Below are 20,512 nucleotides of genomic sequence, written 5' to 3'. Positions count from 1 at the left end.
GAGCCACTGCTCCCGGTCTTAAGCACCATCTTAGCTTGCCTGGGTTAGTGTAAATTGCCTCCTTGTTAACTTCCCTGCTTCTAGCTGTGTCCTTTTTGACACAAAAGCCAGAATGTGACTTTTAAGTGTATGAGCCAGCTCACTTCTCTGCCTCAGATGGTCCAGAAGAGTTGTCTTAGAGACAGCCATTATCTCCTTAAAAGGAAATGGGTGTTTTAGTACCAAGAACTGGATACATAAGAAGGAGAGGAACCCGGGGATCACTTCCCATTTCATGCAGAGTAAATGCCAAACTCCTTTTCTCCCTAGCTGCATCTCTCACCATTCTCCTCCTTGCTTACTGTGTTCCAGCCACATGCATCTCTCTGCTGTTCCTTGAAGACTCTGAGCGTCTCCTTCCTTGCTACCTCAACCTAAAATGCTCTTACCAGGTATCTGTATGATTAATTCCCTCCCTCAGGCCTCAGCTCCTCTGAAGTGCCTTCCGTTGCCTGCCTTACATTAAATAGCCACTGTTCTCCTTTGCACTCTATCCCCTTACCCTTGATTCTTCTTCATAGCATGTACTATTTATTGTCTGTTTCATACAGCTAGTGTCAGGACTTTGTTCTCTGGTGAATGGCTGCCCAGCAGTTAGGCATTCAATAACTATATGTTGAATGACTCAATGGATTCCCATTTTCTTTCTTAGGGGCTTCTTCTTCTGCCTAGAGAAATGGTCTTCAGGCCACCCTTGTTCTTTAGCCTGTGGAAAATGAACACTGTGTTCTGTGTACCAAATGTTTCTACAAAGGTGATCTGTGGGGTTCTTCCCTTTTCTCACTGCTCAGATTTTTCTGCGCATTATTCTTTACCAGTCATGCAGGTGAATCTGTTTTCTGGGTAACTTTTTCTGTTTGGGACTAATGCTTTCCTTTTCCTGAATTCGGTATCATTATGTAAATATGTTAACAATTTGGCACTTATTCCTTCATTCAGCTGGCAAATAATTATTGCAGCAGATACTGTGAGCCAGACTGGGGTGCCAGACTGTACGCTAGGGCTTAAAGAGGTGGTGAACCAGCATTTCCCTGGAGGAGCTGATGGCTCAGTGGGTGGTTGGAAGTGCCAACAGTTGGGACAGGCAACTGCTATAATGAGGAACACAGAGAGGAAGTTGGGAACACAGGGATGGGTTAGGCAGACCTGTTTCATATGGTTAGGATTCTCAAGGGTAGGAAAGAGTTTGTCAGGTGAGGAAGCAGGCAGAGGCTGCTCTGAGAGGAAGGAACAACGTGCAAAAACGCAGAAAACTTTGCTTGTTTACAGAAGCACAAGTCAGTGACTATTGTTGGAGCATGAAGTACAGTGCAGACAGTGATGGTGGACAAGGCCACAATAGTTAGATGAGGGCCAGACCCAGACGCTTTTGTTGTTGTTGTTGTTGTTGAAACAGGGTCCCACTCTATCACCTAGGCTAGAGTGGGCTTGCAGTGGCACAATCTTGGCTCACTGCAACCTCTGCCCCCAGGGTGGTAAAGTGATCCTCCTGCTTCAGACTCCTGAGTAGCTGGGACTACAGGTGCCTACCACCATGCCTGGCTAATTTCTGTATTTTTGATGAGATTTCACTATGTTGTTCAGCCTGGTCTCCAACTCCTGGACTGAGGTGATCTGCCCACCTCGACCTCCCAAAGTGCTGGGATTACAGGTGTTAGCCACTGCACCCAGCCCAGATCCAGACACTTCTAAAAGACTTTGTGTTTACTATACAGAGTGAGGCTTCTATCCTGTAGCCCATGGATTTGGGAGTGTGTTCCTGAGAACAAGTGAACAGAGGTGGGTAGGGAGGTAGCCTGAAGGATTTTTCCTATTGCAAGCTCCCTTCCTGAGTCAGGGAGAATCCAGAATATTTTCTACCATGTGGTAATTTGGTGTGGATTATTTTTTCCTTTGGATTGTAATTTCCTAAAGGATGGCGAGGTTTAATTTTTATGTATCTCCTAGCACCTCACGTGTACATTGTGAGATAGATGCTGGTTCTAGGCTGGGTGCAGTGGCTCACATCTATAGTCTCAGCACTTTGGGAAGCTGAGGCAGGTGGATTGCATGAGGTCAGGAGTTCAAGATCAGCCTGGACAACATGGCAAAACGTCTCCACTAAAAATACAAAAATTAGCGGGGCATGGTGGTGCACACCTGTAATCCTAGCTACTTGGGAGGCTGTGGCAGTAGAATCACTTGAACCCAGGAGGCAGAGGTTGCAGTGAGCCAAGACTGTGCCAGTGCACTCCAGCCTGGGTGACAGAGAGACTTCATCTCAAAACTAAAACAAAAGTTTAATTTTGGAGTACAGTGACATGATCTCGGCTCACTGCAACCTCCACCTCCTAGGTTCAATTGATTCTCCTGCGTTAGCCTCCCCAGTAGCTGGGATTAAAGGTGCCTGCTACCGTACCTGGCTAATTTTTGTAGTTTTAGTGGAGACAGGGTTTTGCCATGTTGGCAAGGCTGGTCTCAAACTCCTGATCTTAGGTCATCTGCCTGCCTTGGCCTCCCAAAATGCTGGGATTATAGGTGTGAGCCATTGCACCCAGCTAAACTTTGTTTAAACGAATGACGATTACATCACTATATGTATCACTGCTGTGCTTTAACTCCCTTTTTTTTTTTTTTTTGAAATGGAGTTTCACTCTTGTTGCCTGGGCTGGAATGCAATGGCATGATCTTGGTTCACTGCAACCTCTGCCTCCAAGGCTCAAGCAATTCTCCTGCCTCAGCCTCCCAAGTAGCTGGGATTACAGCCATGCACCACCATGCCTAATTTTGTAATTTTAGTAGAGATGGAGTTTCTCCAAGGTGGTCAGGCTGGTCTTGAACTCCCAACCTCAGGTGATCCACATGCCTTGGCCTCTCAAAGTGCTCGGATTACAGGCATGAGCCACTGTGCCTGGCTGTTTTAACTTCTTAGTATCCCATAATGTTTCTTCTGTTTATCTGCCCCATTCCTCATTTCCCAGTTTTTCTGTTAGGCAGATTAAATTCATTAAAAAAAAAAAAAGGGAAACCTTGTTGCAGGAGAATTTGTTGTTTGTGCTGTCAGATACAAGGTCCTAATGGATTTAGAAGAAGGTTGGATGGGACTCCTTCCTGAGGCAGCCACTTCAGTGCTTCTTACTCACCTTTGCATTCTCTGTGCCTGTCGCATGTTAGAGGCTCAATAAATGTTTGCTGAAGGAATCATCCTGTTTATTGACAGCAAGATTAACCCTGTGTTTTCATAGATAGCAAAACCTGCCCACTCTTATCCTTTGATAGCCTATATTCTTTGCTTTGTATGCTCCAGACACATTATTAAACTCCTCTCCATTCAGGCAGTACTTGTAGATATTTCCACTGCCCAGACTGCCCTTTCTTTTGTCTGGCCAACACCTATACCTTCTTATAAGATTTAACTTTCCTTCTTTCTGGGAAAATGAATTCTCATAAACCCAGTTGGAGTTAGTTACTTCTTCCTGTGTACAAACATTTTTTTTTTTTTTGAGGCATAATCTCACTCCATCACCCAGGCTGGAGTGCAGTGGTGTGATCTGGGCTCACTGCAACCTCCACCTCCCAGGTTCAAGTGATTCTCTTTTCTCAGTCTCCCTAGTAACTGTGCCACCATGCCTGGTTAATTTTTTGTATTTTTGTAGAGATGGGGTTTCACCATGTTGCCCCAGGCTGGTCTTTAACTCCTAGCCTTATATGATCTGCCTGGTTCTGAAGTGCTGGGATTAACAAGCATGAGCCACCGCTTCCAGCTCCTGTGTGCATTTTTTTTTGGGTTATTTATTTTGTGCATCTCTGGCAATAAATGAGATCTCAGTGGTAGTATGGATTTGACTGATCTCTGCAACTGTGTATGGCAAGAAAGACTGGAAAATGAAAACCAGATCCCAGTAAGGGGTAGGGAGGGCCAAGAGAACTGAACATCTGGACTGGTAGAGAAATCAAAGCCTAGGAAGTAAGAGGTAAGAGTGTAGTATAGGGGATACCCTATCTCTTTGCTCCTTCCTTTTCCCCCCAGGTCCCTGGGACTATATTGGTTTTGTCTCTGAAGGTGAAAAACAAAAGGCTGAGTAGATAGTTGCCTCTAAGTGATCAATCTCAAGCCAGCTTTGTCAGAAATCCTAAATCACAGGAGAAGGGTGGGAAGAAAGGATATGATTATTTCTCGTTCCATTTTCCATTAGAGGTGAGAATGGCAAGTACCTCTCTTGTAACTCCTCTTGAGGGCATGAGGAGGATTAGCAAAAGGAGAAGGGCTGGGAGCCCTGAAGTCTCCTGTAAGACCTCACTCATATCTCACAGGCAAGAACTAAGAATTGAATTAAATATTTCAGTGGGCTAGCTCTAAACCAGGATTAGCAAGCATAGCTAGGGTGCGAAATCCTGGAATCTGACTGGGACTCTGGCAGTGAAAGCTGGGATTGTTGAAAACCCAATTTAGGGAAGAGCCTCCGGCAGCAGCAGCTCCAGTGGCCAAGGTAAGATGGGTCAAAGTCAGAGTGGTGGCCATGGTCCTGGAGGTGGCAAGAAGGATGACAAGGACAAGAAAAAGAAATATGAACCTCCTGTACCAACTAGAGTGGGGAAAAAGAAGAAGAAAACAAAGGGACCAGATGCTGCCAGCAAATTGCCACTAGTGACACCTCACACTCAGTGCCGGTTAAAATTACTGAAATGAGAGAGAATTAAAGACTACCTTCTCACGGAGGAAGAATTCATTAGAAATCAGGAACAAATGAAACCATTAGAAGAAAAGCAAGAGGAGGAAAGATCAAAAGTGGATGATCTGAGGGGCATCCCGATGTCAGTAGGAACCTTGGAAGAGACCCTCGATGACAATCATGCCATTGTGTCTACATCTGTGGGCTCAGAACACTACGTCAGCATTCTGTCATTTGTAGACAAGGATCTGCTGGAACCTGGCTGCTCAGTCCTGCTCAACCACAAGGTGCATGCCATGATAGGGGTGCTGATGGATGACACGGATCCCCTGGTCACAGTGATGAAGGTGGAAAAGGCCCCCCAGGAGACCTATGCTGATATTGGGGGCCTGGACAACCAAATTCAGGAAATGAAGGAATCTGTGGAGGTTCCTCTCACCCACCCTGAATATTATGAAGAGATGGGTATAAAGCCTCCCAAGGGGGTCATTCTCTAAGGTCCACCTGGCACAGGCAAAACCTTATTAGCCAAAGCAGTAGCAAACCAAACCCCAGCCACTTTCTTGAGAGTGGTTGGCTCTGAACTTATTCAGAAGTACCTAGGTGATGGGACCAAACTTGTACAGGAACTGTTTCGAGTTGCTGAAGAACATGCACCATCCATCGTGTTTATTGATGAAATTGACGCCATTGGGACAAAAAGATACGACTCAAATTCTGGTGGTGAGAGAGAAATTCAGCGAACAATGTTGGAACTGTTGAACCAACTGGATGGATTTGATTCCAGGGGAGATATGAAAGTTATCATGGCCACAAACCGAATAGAAACTTTGGATCCAGCACTTATCAGACCAGGCCGCATTGACAGGAAGATCGAGTTCCCCCTGCCTGATGAAAAGACTAAGAAGCGCATCTTTCAGATTCACACAAGCAGGATGACGCTGGCCGATGATGTAACCCTGGACGACTTGATCATGGCTAAAGATGACCTCTCTGGTGCTGACATCAAGGCAATCTGTACAGAAGCTGGTCTGATGGCCTTAAGAGAACGTAGAATGAAAGTAACACATGAAGACTTCAAAAAATCTGAAGAAAATGTTCTTTATAAGAAACAGGAAGGCACCCCTGAGGGGCTCTATCTCTAGTGAACAACAGCTGCCATCAGGAAAATGGGAGATTTCTCCATCCCTGAAAGGGATGAGGTTGGGGTAACGGAATCCCTGTTCCCATTGGTTTTTATTAGCAAAACACCCTGTGTCTTTTGGAGTACGATGTGTAAGTGCCCATTGGGTGGCCTTCGTCTGTCAGTCACTGTGCAGCAGTCTGCTTCTCAATAAAGCATGCTCTTTCACAAAAAAGAAAAAAGAAAACCCAATTTAAGTGTTCGCTACTCAAGCTGAGAATGCAGGGCCAGGATAACTAGATCCCAGGACAGGCAGTTTGGCAGTGAGAACAAAAGGAAGAGACTGGGACCAGGGTGCCTAGATGCCTCGAGAGAAAAGGGTGAGTATTGGCAGGAAAAATGAGGACTAGGGGAACCCAGGAGCCTGGGTTCTGAAATAGCAGCAAGTCAGAATTCCAGGATCTCTGTCCACTCTTCTCTTCCTCTTCCCTCTATCAGGCAGAAGAGAGGGAAGGAAGGGGCTGGAAAAGTAGCCACATGGATACATTCAGGGCCAGACAGACATAGGAATGGTGGGGGAGAGAGGAATTTAGTGCTGCATTGGCCCTGGTGGGGGTTGGGAAGGGTCAGGAGGCTGGGGAGGGGTGGTGGGGGTCGGTCCCAGCGATGCACGACGCCGTCCTTTGCGGTGGCCATGTACACAGTGTGTATGACCACAGCCCTCTTTTTCCTCCTCATCACTTTCTGTGGAGCTCTCACCAAAGGCCCGAGATTTCTTATAAATACAGCAGCATTTTGATGAGCGGCGGCCCATGTGTTCATTGTCCACAGTGTCACTTGTCCATTCCACCTTTTTCTCTGGCTTCTGTTTCCGAAGTTTGATGGTAAGGCTCCAGTTTTTCTTCTTTTTTCCCCCTCCTCCTGGGCCTCCGCTTCTCCACCCCTCGGGATAACCTGGCCAACTCCACTTCCAGCTCTCTCCTGTGTGCATTTTTATATGGAAGTTTGTTCAGCCTCTCGATAGCTTGAAAGGTGAAGACAAACCTCATCCCTTTCTGTCTCCATCTTCATTCTTTTCTGTGTCTTGCCCAGTGTCTGGCAATTTTGCTGAATGGATGGCTTGTAAATTACTATAGGAAGGCATGATACGGCAATCTGGAAGCACACCTGAGTAAACTCTGCTAATGATTTTTAACATTCTCTGTTCAGTCTAGAGTGGGCTTTTGTGTAGGTGTGCATGTGAGTGAGAGTCTGTTTTGGAACTGGTATGCAGAAGCAACATCTTTTGTAAACTTGGAAGGTTAGAAAATTCATTTTTATGGCTGGGTGCAGTAGCTCATGCCTGTAACCTAGCACTTTGGGAGGCCAAGGTGGGTGGACTGCCTGAGGTTACGAGTTTGAGACCAGCCTGGTTAACATGATGAAACCTTATCTCTACTAAAAATACAAAAATTAGTGGAACGTGATAGTGCGTGCCTGTATCCCCAGCTACTTGGGAGGCTGAGGCAGGAGAAGTGCTTGAACTAGGAAGTCACAGGTTGCAGTGAGCTGAGATCGTGTCACTGCACTGCAGCCTGGTGATAGAGCAAGACTTCGTCTCAAAAAAAAAAGAAGTAGCTAGGTGTGGTGGTGGGCGCCTGTAATCCCAGCTACTTGGGAGTCTTAGACAGGAGAATCACTTAAACCAGGGAGGCGGGGGTTGCAGTGAGCCGAGATCACACCACTCCACTCCAGCCTGGGCGATAGAGCAAGACTCTGTCTCCAAAAAAAAAAAAAAAGAAAAAGAAAATTCATTTTTACTTGGAAGGGTTTTGAGGAGGTCAGCGGTACAATCAGGTCAGCAGTTCTCTGCCAGGAATAGGGAACTTAGCAATTGGAATGACTAGAGGCTCTTGTTTGTTCAGGGGTTCATGTGGAGATGAGGGAGTCTCCCTGAGAATGGTAGAAGGGAATGGGGAGTAACTGAAAGAGAAGAGTTCCTGCTGGGGGAACTGGATGTGGTATTTGGGAAAAATGATCTAAAGCACATAATAATTCAGTTCTGTGTACCCTACTGTCTTCTCTGCAGACACTGACCGAGCCATCATGGAGGTGGCTGAGATGGAAAGTCCTCTGAACCCCAGCTGTAAGATAATGACGTTCAGACCCTCCATGGAGGCATTCCGGGAGTTCAACAAATACCTTGCATACAGGGACTCTAAAGGAGCCCATCGAGCAGGTCTTGCAAAGGTGAATATCCTCAGATGCTTTAAATGAAACACAGTCACATGGGCTTTATATTCTTAGTTTTTATGATGTGGGACATTGTTTCCAAAGGAAGAAATTTACAAAATCTTTGTTCTTGTTAATCCATGTGGAACATTTGATTTCTTAAATAATAATTATCTTATTTTCCTTTTAACTATAACTGTTTATACTAGATTGTGTTCTAAGGCTTAAAAACAGTCAAAACCAACCAAGGGTGGCTCATAGAAGCCAAGGAGATCCAGGTATGGGTTTCAGAGGTGTGAGAGTATTCATAGATTTCATCAGTTTTTTTTGTAGACAATTATTAACCTGAAGCTTAACCACAATTTCTCTCTCCCTTCCTTCTTCTTTCCTTCTATGTTTTTTCTTTTCTTTTTTTATATAACAGTTATTGATATAATTTACCATATAATACACGCCATATACTGCATCCATTTAGAGTGTGCAATTCATTGGTTTTGAGTACATTCACAGAATTGTGCAACCATCACCTCTATTGAATTCCATAACATTTTTGTCATCCCTCCAAGTTCTATGCATTAAGCAGTCATTCCACATTCCCTGCTATCACCCCCAGCCCACAGGCAACCACAAACCGACTTATTCTCTCTCTACACTTGCCTATTCTCTTTTATTTCTGGTTGTTTACCAAATGTGGAGAGTGCCTGCTATGTGCCAGACACTGTGCCAGGTGCAAGGGATAGGGATGTGGGGGAGGAGAACAGGCAGTGTTCTTGCCCTCGTGGAGCTTACATTCTAGTGGGAGCATCTTAGGATGATGAGATAAGGACATTTAAGCACAGATTCAAAAGATAAAAAGAACCCAGCTTTTTCAAGATATGGGGACAGAAAGAATAGCAAGCCCAGAGGCCTGGAGGCTGACCTGAGTTTTGTGGGTGGGAGGAATAGGAAAGTGGTCAGTGGGCTTCTCCGGCCATCATACGACATTTGGGATTTTAAGTGTAGAGGGAAGAACTGACAGGCTTAAAGTGAGAGAGGAAGATGTGGTCGCTGTTTATTTCTTTTGCTATTTTTGTGACATTATTTTGAACAGATCACATTGGCTCCTAGGTGAAGAATGAATTTGGTGTTGTAGGGGGCAGAGCACAAGTAAAGCATCTTGTCTGGGATGGTTGTGTTTATCTAGTGAGGAGCTGATGGTGACCCAGACCAGTGAAGGTGGGTTAAGTTGTCTTTGGTCTGGATATGTTTGAAAATACTCATCTTTTTCTTATTCTTACAAGTGCCAGATAATATTCTTAAAAAAAAAATGATAGTGACTTAAGCACTTTGGGTATGAGTGACATGCCCCGAGTCATAGGGGTGGTCAGGGAGGTGCTGAGGACTGCATTGCACATTTGGGTGCATAGGTCCAAAGTAAGCCCTTTGAAAGAGAGATCCACTATATGACATAATTCATCATCCAACCTGAGATGGTTTGTGTGTCCCTTCTATAATGTAAATCTATTTTAATTTAAAAATTTCCCTTGGAAGAAGATATTTTATTGTACTTATTTCAATTTATTATTGTTCTAAATGTTAAATTTATAATCTGGGTTTCTGTAGACTTCTCAGTGTCACGGCATAAATCTCTGAGCCCTGCTGCTAGGCCAAACTACTGTACTACACTTGTGTAAAGGATTCTCCTTGAAATCCCCAGCTATGGAGGTCAGATAGCATGGACAACACAAGGTAGTTGAGGAGAGAACTTCCAGAACTATTGGGATTGGTGTTCAACTCCTCCTGAAAATGGACCTGATGCTACTGTAACCCGCTACTTTACTGTTTCTGGCATCTGTACCCTGAGGCCTGTGAGTATGTTGTGTATTTTTTTTTTTTTTTTTTAAGATGGAGTCTCGCTCTGTCTCCTAGACTGGAGTACAGAGGCTCGATCTCAGCCCACTGAAACCTCTGCCTCCCAGTTTCTTTTCTTTTTAAAAAAAAAAATTTATTTAATTAATTTTTTTGAGACAGAGTCTTACTCTGTCGCCAGGCACCAGGCTGGAGTGCAGTGGCACAATTTTGGCTCACTGCAACCTCCGCCTCCCGGGTTCAAGCAATTCTCCTGCCTCTGCCTTCTGAGTAGCTGGGATGACAGGTGCACACCGCCACGCCCAGCTGATTTTTGTATTTTTAGTAGAGATGGAGTTTCACCATATTGGCCAGGCTGGTCGCAAACTCCTGACCTCAAGTGATCTGTCCGACTTGGCCTCCCAAAGTGCTGGGATTATAGGTGTGAGCCACCATGCCAAGCTATGTATCTTGTTAAAGTTCATGTCCTTAGTAGACAGTTTTTTGTTTTTCATTTTTTTAAGAGATGGGGTCTGGCTATGTTGCCCATGCTGGAGTACAGTGGCTATTCATGGGCACTATCCCACTACTGATCAGCACGGGAGTTTTGACCTGCTTCATTTCCGACCTGGGCTGGTTCACCCCTCTTTAGGCAACCTGGTGGTCCCCCTCTCCCCGGAGATCACCATATTGATGCCGAACTTAGTGCAGACACCTGATCAGCATAGTGCATTACAGCCCAGAACTCCTGGACTCAAGCGATCCTCCAGCCTCAGCCTCCCAAGTAGCTGGGACTACAGGCATGTGCCACTGCGCCTGGATTGTTTTTCTGTTTTTTGAGACAGGGTCTCACTTTGTTACCCAAGCTGGAGTGCAGTGGTGTGATATCGGCTCACTGCAGCCTTGACCTCCTAGGTTCAAGCGATCCTTCTTCCTCAGTCCTGCAAGTAGCTGGGATTACAGTTGTGCACCACCATGCCGGGCTAATTTTTGTATTTTTTGTAGAGTCAAAGTTTCACCATGTTGCTAAGGCTGGTCTTGAACACCTGGACTCAATGGTCTGCCTGCCTTTGGCCTCCCAAAGTGCTGGGTTTATAGGCATGGGCTCCTGGCTCTATCCTAGAAATGTTTTAAAATTTGTGAATATTTAGTTGAGTGAAAATTAATTAGGGGTGGGTGAGAGAGAGCGGAAACAAGATAGAGAGAAAACAAAGGGAAACTAAAGCTGTTTAATGACTTTCTTTAACTTCTTTATTAGGTTAGCTCATTTTAAAAAAAATCTCATTTGGGCCAGGTGCGGTGCTGACACCTATAATCCCAGCAGTTTGGGAGGCAGAAGTGGGCAGATCACTTGAAGTCAGGAGTTAGAAGCCAGCCTAGCCAGTATGGTAAAACCCTCTGTCTACCAAAAGTAGAATTTTTAGCCAGACACGGTGGCAGGCACCTGTAGTGCCATCTACTCGGGAGGCTGAACCAGGAGAATTGCTTAAACCAGGAGGCAGAGGGCAGAGGTGGGGGATGACTATCTCTTCTCTGGGCTCTGAATGCAGCCCTTTGTCCTGGTCTCTCCCACTTTTGTTTCTTGAAAACATGTACTGTGTTCCGCTGAGATTAGTAGAGTGTCCTGTGGTAGGGTGGCACGTTTAGTAACTTTAGAAGAGGAAACAGCAGCTACTGTCAAAAGGGAGCTGCATGCCTACAGAGCATACCTGCGCCCTGTCTGCATTATGTAACAGAGTAAAGTTAATGAGAACTATGGTTACAAAACATACTCGAGTCCAGACCACGCCTCATTTTTAAAATTGAGACTCATTGACAAAGTTGGAAATATTCATTTATTTACTCCTTTAATAATTCCCTATTACTCATTATTAGGAATACAACAAACTGTTTCAAATCATTTTTGCCATCTTTGATGTCAAGTCACATAAGCTCAATTTTACCTACTTTCCCTCTTGTTCTGGAAATTGCAATAGTAGCAAATGTATAAAACTGTACCAAATCAAATCATATTGTAAAAATCAAGACTGCATTAATGAAACTGGTTTGCTTTGGGGGCTAGTCCTGGGGAACCGAGCCACCCATGATGTTCTTTGTTAATGCACTATTTTTTTTTTTTTCGGCAGGGTCTTGGGAGTGGTATGATCATGACTCACTGTAGTCTTGACCTTCCAGGTTCAAGCAGTCCTCCCACCTCAACCTCCCAAAAAGGTGGGACTACCTTTGCCTGGCTAATTTTTTTATTTTTTATAGAGATGGGATCTGCTGTGTTACCCAGACTGGTCTTGAACTTCTGGGCTCAAATGATCCTCCCACCTTGGCCTCCCAAAGTGCTGGGATTACAAGCATGAGCCACTGTGCCTGGCCTGTTAATCCACTATTGACAACATTTAATGAATTGGTCTTAATTTATGATTTGAAGAAATTGGTCCAGTAGTTCCAATAGTAGTGACTTTAGCCTCAGATGACAGCCTTTCTTGGTTTTTCTTTTCTTTTCTTTTTTTTTTTTTTTGAGAGAGTGTCGTTCTGTCGCCAGGTGCCAGGATGGAGTGCAGTAGCACAATCTCGGCTCACTGCAATCTCTGCCTCCCGGGTTCAAGCAATTCTCCTGCCTCAGCCTCCCGGGTAGCTGGGATTGGTTTTTCTTTTCTCCATTTCTTAGATTCATGCTTTAGATTTAACATTTACTTTTAGAGTAGAAGGCTGGACACTGTGACTGTCTATAAAGCTGATACTCCAAGTTGGGAAAGTGAAAAGTGGCAGTCTCTTTCAATGTAAAACTTGTACTGTTTTTGTGGAAGGATATTATGATGAACCTTTTTTATATATGAAGTGGGTGAAATTTGTCCCCAACAGAAATCTGAACGTAGGTTGTAGTGGACCATAGGTTATACACTCAATGAGTTTCATAAACAGCTTATAGAGTGCAAATTACCTTTGCCCGCAAGGTAAAGAAAGATTGTAAGAAGCACCACTGTCTTCCTCCTCCTTCCTCACTAGGTAGATGGTAAAATGGCAGTTTATTTCAAAGTAAGTAGTGCAAATGCAGATTTTAGCAAAAAATTTCCCACACAGAATAGGGGCCACGCTGGTTTGCGGGGATGGTTATAAAAAAATGTATACTCTGTTTTGATATAATCAAGAAGGCGAACTTTAGGAGGAATGGCTTTCCCTCATTTAGATTCACTAAACGTAAAGATTTAACTTTGGAATCTTTTGAACACCTCAGTATGTTGTGTTTTCCTATTCAAGAAAATCTGATGTTTTAGGATTTCAAGCTATAGTTCAAAAATAAGATTTTTGTTATAGAGCTGAACTTCTGAAAAAATATTCCATTCGAACTCTTTAATTGAAATTAAATGAACTTGTACACAGAAAACACAAGGTAATATTTGGAGTTTTTTAAGTTTATTGTATGCCTTGCTTCTCTGTCTTTAGAAAATTGTGACAAAATTTTTTATGAGCAAGTAACTTCCTTGTTTTTTTTTTAAAAAAGATAGACATTTAATTCTAGACATAATATTAATTTTGTTCTGGATACCTTTATTGCTAATGAAGTGCCTGAATAAATCTATGTTCTATATTTTTTATTCTAGCTTATTTCTTTATTTTTTTAAACTTTTTTCTTTTCTTATTTTATTTTCCCTTACTTTTCTCTTACTTCCAACTTAGATATTCTGGCTTATTTCTGATGAAAAAAGTTTTTATGACATCCTCAAATACAGTGCCCCTCCACTTTCAATATGTTATCAAGGAAATGTAAGGTTATTCATATTTATATAGCATGATTGTCCATATTCTTTTTTTTTTTTTTTTTTTTTTTTAATAAAAGATGGGGTTTCACCATGATGGCCAGGCTGGTCTTGAATTCCTGACCTCACGTGATCCACCCACCTCGGCCTCCCAAAGTGCTAAGATTACAGGTGTGAGCCACCGCGGCCAGCGATTTTCCATATTCTTTTCAAATATTGAGTGTGGCCGGGCATGATGGTGCACACCTGTAATTCCAGCATGTTAGGAGGCCAAGGAGGGAGGATTGCTTGAGCCCATGAGTTTGAGACTAGCCCTGGCAACAGAGCAAGACCACATCTTTACAAAAAATAAAAAAGGACTAAACACAATGACTCACGTCTATAATTCCAGTACTTTGGAAGGCCAAGGTAGGATTACTTGAGGCCAGTGGGTCCTTTGGTGTTTGCCTTGTAATAATTCACAGAGCTGTATGCTTATGATTACGCATTTTTTACATGTGTGCTATATTTTTCAATAAAACCTTAAAAAGGTTGTTTTAAAAAAACTAAAACAATTTCTAAAGGTGGTAAAGTGGACAGGTGCAGTGGCTCATGCCTGTAATTCACTGTGGGAGGCCAAGACAGGGGAATCACTTGAGCTCAGGAGTTTGAGATCAATCTGAGCAACATGGCGAAACCCTGTCTCTACCAAAAATAAAAGAAAAAAGAAAACTTCTAGCCACAACTCATGAATTACTTCATGACTTTGTACATTCTAATTTTATTTTATTTATTTATTTTGATATGGAGTCTTGCTCTGTTGCCAGGCTGGAGTGCAATGGCGTGACCTCTGCTAACTGGAACCTCTGCCTCCCAGGTTCAAGTGATTCTCCTGCCTCAGCCTCCCAAGGAGCTGGGACTACAGGTGCATGCCATCATGCCTGGTTAATTTTTTGTATTTTTAGTAGAGATGGAGGTCTTACAATGTTAGCGAGGATGGTCTTGATCTCCTGACCTCGTGATCCACCCACCTTGGCCTCCCAAAGTGTTGAAATTACAGGTGTGAGCCACTGTGCCCGGCCTATTTTATTTTATTTATTTATTTTTGAGATGGAATCTAACTCTGTCACCCAGGCTGGAGTGCGGTGGCATGATCTTAGCTCACTGCAGCCTTTACCTCCTGGGTTCAAAGCGATTCTCCTGCCTGAGCCTCCTGAGTACCTGGGATTATAGGTGCGGGCCACTACACCCGGCTAATTTTAATATTTTTAGTTGAGATGGGGTTTCACCATACTGGCCAGGTGCTCTAGAACTCCTGCCTCAAGTGATTCACCCATCTTGACCTCTCAAAATGCTAAGATTATAGGTGTGAGCCACCATGCTGGCCAGTACCTTCTAATTTTAAATCCTATCAATATGTATTTCGAGTCTTAATGTTTCTAGATCTTTTTTTTCTTAGTAATTAAGTGCTTAAATAGTACAGGTTAACAGTGATGTGCTGAGACACCTTATACTGGCATTTGAGAGTTAATAGTGTACATCTCGGTTGGGTGCAGTGGTTCATGTCTGTAATCCCGGCACTATGGGAGGCTGAGGTGGGAGGATCACTTGAGGTTAGGAGTTTGAGACCAGCCTGGACAGCATGGTGAAACTACATCTCTACTAAAAATAGAAAAATATTAGCTGGGCGTGATGGTGCATGCCTGTGTCCCAGCTACCTGGAAGGCTGAGGCAGGTGAATGGCTTTAACTTGGGAGGCGGAGGTTGCAGTGAACCGAGATTGTTATTGCACTCCAGCCTGGGCAACAGAGCAAGACTCAATCTCACAAAAAGAAAAAAAAAAATAATGGATGTCTCTTTCCAGCTCTATATATAGTGATGTCACATTGGTAGGTTCAGATTGGCCGTGGTGGGAGTGGTTATACCATGGAAATAGGCAAAAGCTGCAAATCACGGTTTCCTCCACCTTTCTGGAAAGCTGGTTATTAAACATCTACTAGCATACTACTGTTCAATTGCCATAATGTGTTAGAAGTCTATAAAGAATATAATGTCAACTATATATTTACTTGTTTTTCTCATAATATAAAAGCACATAGTTACATACTTAGATCCTGTTCAATAAAGATGAACTTAGGGGAAGAAATTATTTATGTAGACATAATTTCATCTGTTGAGAGGCAGGTTAACATAATGGCTCAGTGTGAATTGAAACTGTTAGAGTTAGAATTTCAGCTCAAGTAGTCTTCAGTCATTTTAACTTCAGGTCATTTTACTTCTGTGTGTCTTTCAATTTTATCTTTAAAATCAAGATGTTAATAGTACCTACTCAAAATGCGTTAATATAAGTACAGTGTTTGGGATAGTGAATACTTAATACATTCTGGTGTTGAATAACGTCATATTGCTCTTTTGCAAATAACCTTTTTTTTTTTTTTACACATTTGTCATAGACTGGGAAATTCTTCAGCTGTATTTTATCAGAATACTAGCTAAATTACTTGGAATATTTTCAAGATGATACTTTATTTCATTATTTTATTTTTAGGTGATTCCTCCTAAGGAGTGGAAGCCAAGACAGTGCTATGATGACATTGATAATTTGCTCATTCCAGCACCAATTCAACAGATGGTCACAGGGCAGTCAGAACTGTTCACTCAGTACAACATCCAGAAAAAAGCGATGACCGTGAAGGAGTTCAGGCAGCTGGCCAACAGTGGCAAGTGAGTAGAATCAGTTTGCTATTTCTGTTTCCTTCAAATATTTATGTAAATACGTTAAGAAACAAAGTAGACAGAGCTGTTTATAATGAAAAGCAGGAGTCTCCCATGTAGGGTCTTTCAACCTTCATTTAACCATTTCTGTCTTCCGTTCTTTAGGTGGTTGCCTGAACATTTAGCTTAGTGTTAAAGAAATTGAGACAAGAGAATCACTTGAACCCGAGAGGCAGAGGTTGCAGTGAGCTGAGATCACATCACTGCACTCCAGCCTGGGCAACAGAGCGAAACATCATCTAAAAAAAAAAAAAATTATTGGCCGGACGTAGTGGCTCATGCCTGTAATCCAAGCACTTTGGAGGCCAACGCAGACAGATCACCTGAGGTCGGGAGTTAAGACCCGCCTGACCAACATGGTGAAACCCCGTCTTTAAAAAAAAAAAAAAAAAAAAAAAAAAACTTAAAAATTTAAAAAGAAATTGCCCTTCATTTTATTATCTCATTTATAGTGGCTATAAATGGAACTTCTTACCTTATAGTTGCCATGAGTTTTTGATTCTACACGATTCATATTTGTTGGGTAATTTTTTTGGTGCGTGTTTGGCAACATTTAATCCTTAAATGATTTTAGAAGATTAGCACTTTTAAAAGAAAACCTTGAATGACTTGAAAGGCCACCATTGCATTAGTTATTTATTTCTGCATAACAAATCATCCCAAATCTTAGCTGCTTAAACCAACCCATAATTTCTGAAGGTCAGGAATCTGAGAGTGGCTTAGCTAGGTGGTTCTGCCTCAGGGTCTTGTGAGGTTGCCATTAGGTTGTTGGCTGGGCTACAGTCATCTGAGCATTTAACTGCAGCTAGAAGATTCTCTTACAAGAGTCCTCCCCTTACATGGCTTTTGATGAGGTCTTCAGTTCCTTGTCATATGGACTGCTTCTCATGTCATGGCAGCTGGCTTCTCCCAGAGCAAGTGATCCGAGAGAGATAGCAAGAAGGAAACCACATGTCTTTTCATGACCTGTTTCAGAAGTGACACACTGTTGCACTTGCCGTGTTCTTTTTTGTTACAAGCCAGTTGTTAAGTGTAGCCTACAGTCAAGGGGAGGAGAATCAAGCTCTACTTCTTGAAGGGACGAGTGTCAATGAGTTTTTAGGTATATTTAAACATTGTCACAATTATTATTATTAAAGTTCTTTTAAAAAATTCTGATATGATAATTAAGGCCCCAGATCAAAACATAAATCTGACAAAAACAAAATAAAACAAAATCTGAGACCAACCAAAAAAACATAGTTTCCAAATTCCCTGGATGGGTGTAAATGAGATTAAGATTTTGGATGAATTTAGGTATCTTTCTTTAAAAAAATTGTATTTCATATTGTAAGCACATGATACTACTTGAGGACTTCTGTGTGTTACATTCCTTCTGTGGAACATTCTGGCTATTCCAAAGAAATTGAAAATTTTATGTTTAATATAATTTGAACCCTTTCTTTTGAATTTTTTGGGTGGGCATTAATAGAGTCTTACTCTTTCAGATCTTATTAATGGAGAAATGAAACTTTTTTTTTTTTTTGAGATGGTGTCTCACTCAATCGCTCAGGCTGGAGTACAGTGGTGAGATCTTGGCTCACCGCAACCTCCACCTCCTGACTTTAAGTGATTCTCCTGCTTCAGCCTCCCGACTAGCTGGGTGGGACTACAGGGGCATGCCACAACACCCAGATAATTTTTTGTATTTTTAGTAGAGACAGAGTTTTACCATGTTGGCCAGAATGGTCTTGATCTTTTGACCTTGTGATCTGCCTGCCTCGGCCTCTCAGAGTGCTGGGATTACAGGTGTCAGCCATTGCAACTGGCCAAGTTGTTTGGTATTTTGAATATAGTTATATTATTTGGTCTTGTTACACAGATAACTAGTTTGGGGTCCCTGGTATAGTGAGTATAGATGTTGGTTGTTCTATAATTAGTCAATCTAAAATGTCCAGTATACTTTATAGGGATTCTACTACTGCTAAATACCTTTTTAACTTCATTATTTTCTCCTTTGCTTCTTTCTTTGCTTGTTTTTCCTGAAGAAACATTGGCATTCCTTTTTTGTGGTAAGATTATTGTTCAAATTCCTAATAATACAGAGAAGTAAATGCTTTTCTGTAATTTCTATGTGAGAGATAACCATTAATATTAATAATTTGTTGTGCATTTCTTTCTGTTGACTTAATATACAATTATATTTTTTTCTTTTTTTTTTATGTAATGAGGATATAGTATACACACTGTTCTGTAAACTGCTTTATTCACTGTGGATGGAATTTGATGTCAGTATTTTAAAAGATCTATCTTGTTTCATATACTGTATCTTTTTTTAGCTAATCACTAGTTGATAGATGTTGACTTGTGTTTTCAATTAATGGTGCAGCAAATATCTTGAGTCGACTGCCACTGTACACATACCTGTGTTAGGGTAAATTTCTATGGTTAGATTTTGGGTCACATATATCGATTTTTAAAAGCTTTTTACACATGTTGAAAAATTATATGCTGGAATGGTTGTACCAGCATATATTCCCACTAAGTTGTCTAAGAGGTGTCATCATTTTCCTGCCATTAACATATTCAGCATTTGCCAATCTAATAGCTGCAGAATATCTTCTTTTAACTTTCCTTTCTTGGATTTTTAGCAAGATTATTGTTCGTCATTGTTTCTCTAGGTGTTATGTCATTTTTATATAAACATGTAAAATTTCTTAGCATAGTGTAGTTGATTAAAGATTAAAAAAATACTTTGAAAGCTAAAATAATTACTTTTGAACTACTTTTCTGCTTTTATTGTTCATGTTTTCATGAAAGTATTTTTCTTTTTTTTTTTTTTTTCTTTTTTTTTTTTTTTTTTTGAAACAGTCTTGTTCTGTCACCAGGCTGGAGTGAAGTGGTGCAATCTGGACTCACTGCAACCTCTTCCTCCTGGGTTCAAGTGATTCTCGTGCCTCAGCCTCCTGTGTAGCTGGGGCTATAGGCATGCGCCACCATGCCCAGCTAATTTTTTGTTGTTGTTGTTATTTTTAGTAGAGATGGGGTTTCACCAAGTTGGCCAGGATGGTCTCAATCTCCTGACCTCATGATCCACCCTCCTCGCTTTCCCAAAGTGCTAGGATTATAGGCGTGAACCACCACGCCCGGCCTTATGGAAGTATTTTTCTAATAAAATATAAAATGATACTGAGTTATTTAGCAACCTTAAGAATATTCAGATAGCTATGTAAATCCATTTGTATGTTTACTTGTTAAATTTGACAACATGCAGTATTTTCATTTTGGTATGATTTTAAGTTTAAGAAAGTAATGTAGATCAATTTTGTGGGAAAAACCCTAAAACCGACTTACTGGTTTGTGCTTTTATTTATCTACCTTTTACAGATACTGTACTCCAAGATACTTGGATTACAAAGATTTGGAACACAAGTACTGGAAGAACTTACCTTTCGTGGCCCCCATCTATGGTGCAGATATTAACGGGAGCATATGTGATGAGGTACATTCGTATTTACAATGAGTTTTGTAAACGATCACTGAATGTAACAGTTTTGTTACCATTTAAGCAGGTTAGAAGTGGTCCTTTTTTGGGCTTTTGGGTGATCCATAACTTTTCAAAGGACAGCAGGAAATACTCATCCGTAGGATTTCTGCTGCTGGTATTTTTCAAACTGAAGCTAGGTAATTTTACAAATACCTGAAATTGTTCAGATGTAACGTGATATGTGGCTATCTGACCGACCTTTTCACCACATTACTTTTTAAAGCAAAAATACATTATAAAAATGTTGGAAAACAGGAAATATGATCCACCATACTGACACCTTAAAGCAGAAGCAGCATTTTAGATATATTTTTTCAGTACTTTCCCTCAATTATGAAAAAAAAATTATATTTGAACAGGCTTATATTATCCTTTTTTTCCACAAATTTTAATAATTTTCTTTTTTTAAAAAAAAAGTACATGTTGCCGGGCACAGTGGCACATGCCTGTAGTCCCAGCTACTTGGGAGGCTCAGGTGGGAGGACCGCTTGAACCCAGGAGTTCTGGGCTGTAGTGCGCTATGCCCCCACTAAGTTTGACATCAATATGGTGACCTCCCGGGAGCGGGGGGCCACCAGATTGCCTAAGGAGGTGCGAACTGCCCAGGTTGGAAATGGAGCAGGTCAAA

The 20,512-nt window shown here is 41.9% G+C and overlaps 1 protein-coding gene and 1 pseudogene across 3 annotated transcripts; both read left to right on the top strand.

The window, feature by feature from the left end:
• The first annotated feature begins 577 nt into the window (after positions 1-577).
• LOC116546123 (lysine-specific demethylase 4C-like) lies at positions 578-19,926 on the top strand. Of its 2 annotated transcripts, XM_032272465.1 has the most exons (4): positions 578-793; positions 7,883-8,043; positions 16,132-16,307; positions 19,725-19,926. In XM_032272465.1, the coding sequence occupies exons 2-4, from the start codon at positions 7,900-7,902 to the stop codon at positions 19,858-19,860; spliced, it is 456 nt and encodes a 151-aa protein (XP_032128356.1). In that variant the 5' UTR covers positions 578-793; positions 7,883-7,899; the 3' UTR covers positions 19,861-19,926. The 2 variants fall into 2 exon arrangements, with proteins under 2 accessions (XP_032128356.1, XP_032128355.1); XM_032272464.1 differs by lacking the exon at positions 578-793 and having other exon boundaries at positions 7,801-8,043.
• Positions 4,497-6,049, top strand: LOC116546122 (annotated as a pseudogene). Its single transcript, XR_004266596.1, has one exon. The product of XR_004266596.1 is annotated as a 26S proteasome regulatory subunit 4 pseudogene (transcript).
• Positions 19,927-20,512: the final 586 nt, after the last annotated feature.

The sequence above is a fragment of the Sapajus apella genome, unplaced genomic scaffold (genome assembly GCF_009761245.1).
Source record: "Sapajus apella isolate SASKATOON/1434 unplaced genomic scaffold, GSC_monkey_1.0 scaffold606, whole genome shotgun sequence".
Lineage (NCBI taxonomy): Eukaryota > Metazoa > Chordata > Mammalia > Primates > Cebidae > Sapajus > Sapajus apella.
The sequence above is the reverse complement of the archived record's forward strand: the minus strand, read 5'-3'. Positions and strand labels throughout refer to the sequence as shown.

Bases quoted from the DNA above. Each gene is read 5' to 3' on its own strand.
- LOC116546123 (XM_032272465.1), top strand. From the start codon at position 7,900: ATGGAGGTGGCTGAGATGGAAAGTCCTCTGAACCCCAGCTGTAAGATA. The intron at 8,044-16,131 runs GTGAATATCCTC...TTTTATTTTTAG, and splicing joins ATCGAGCAGGTCTTGCAAAG to GTGATTCCTCCTAAGGAGTG. The intron at 16,308-19,724 runs GTGAGTAGAATC...TACCTTTTACAG, and splicing joins CAGCTGGCCAACAGTGGCAA to ATACTGTACTCCAAGATACT.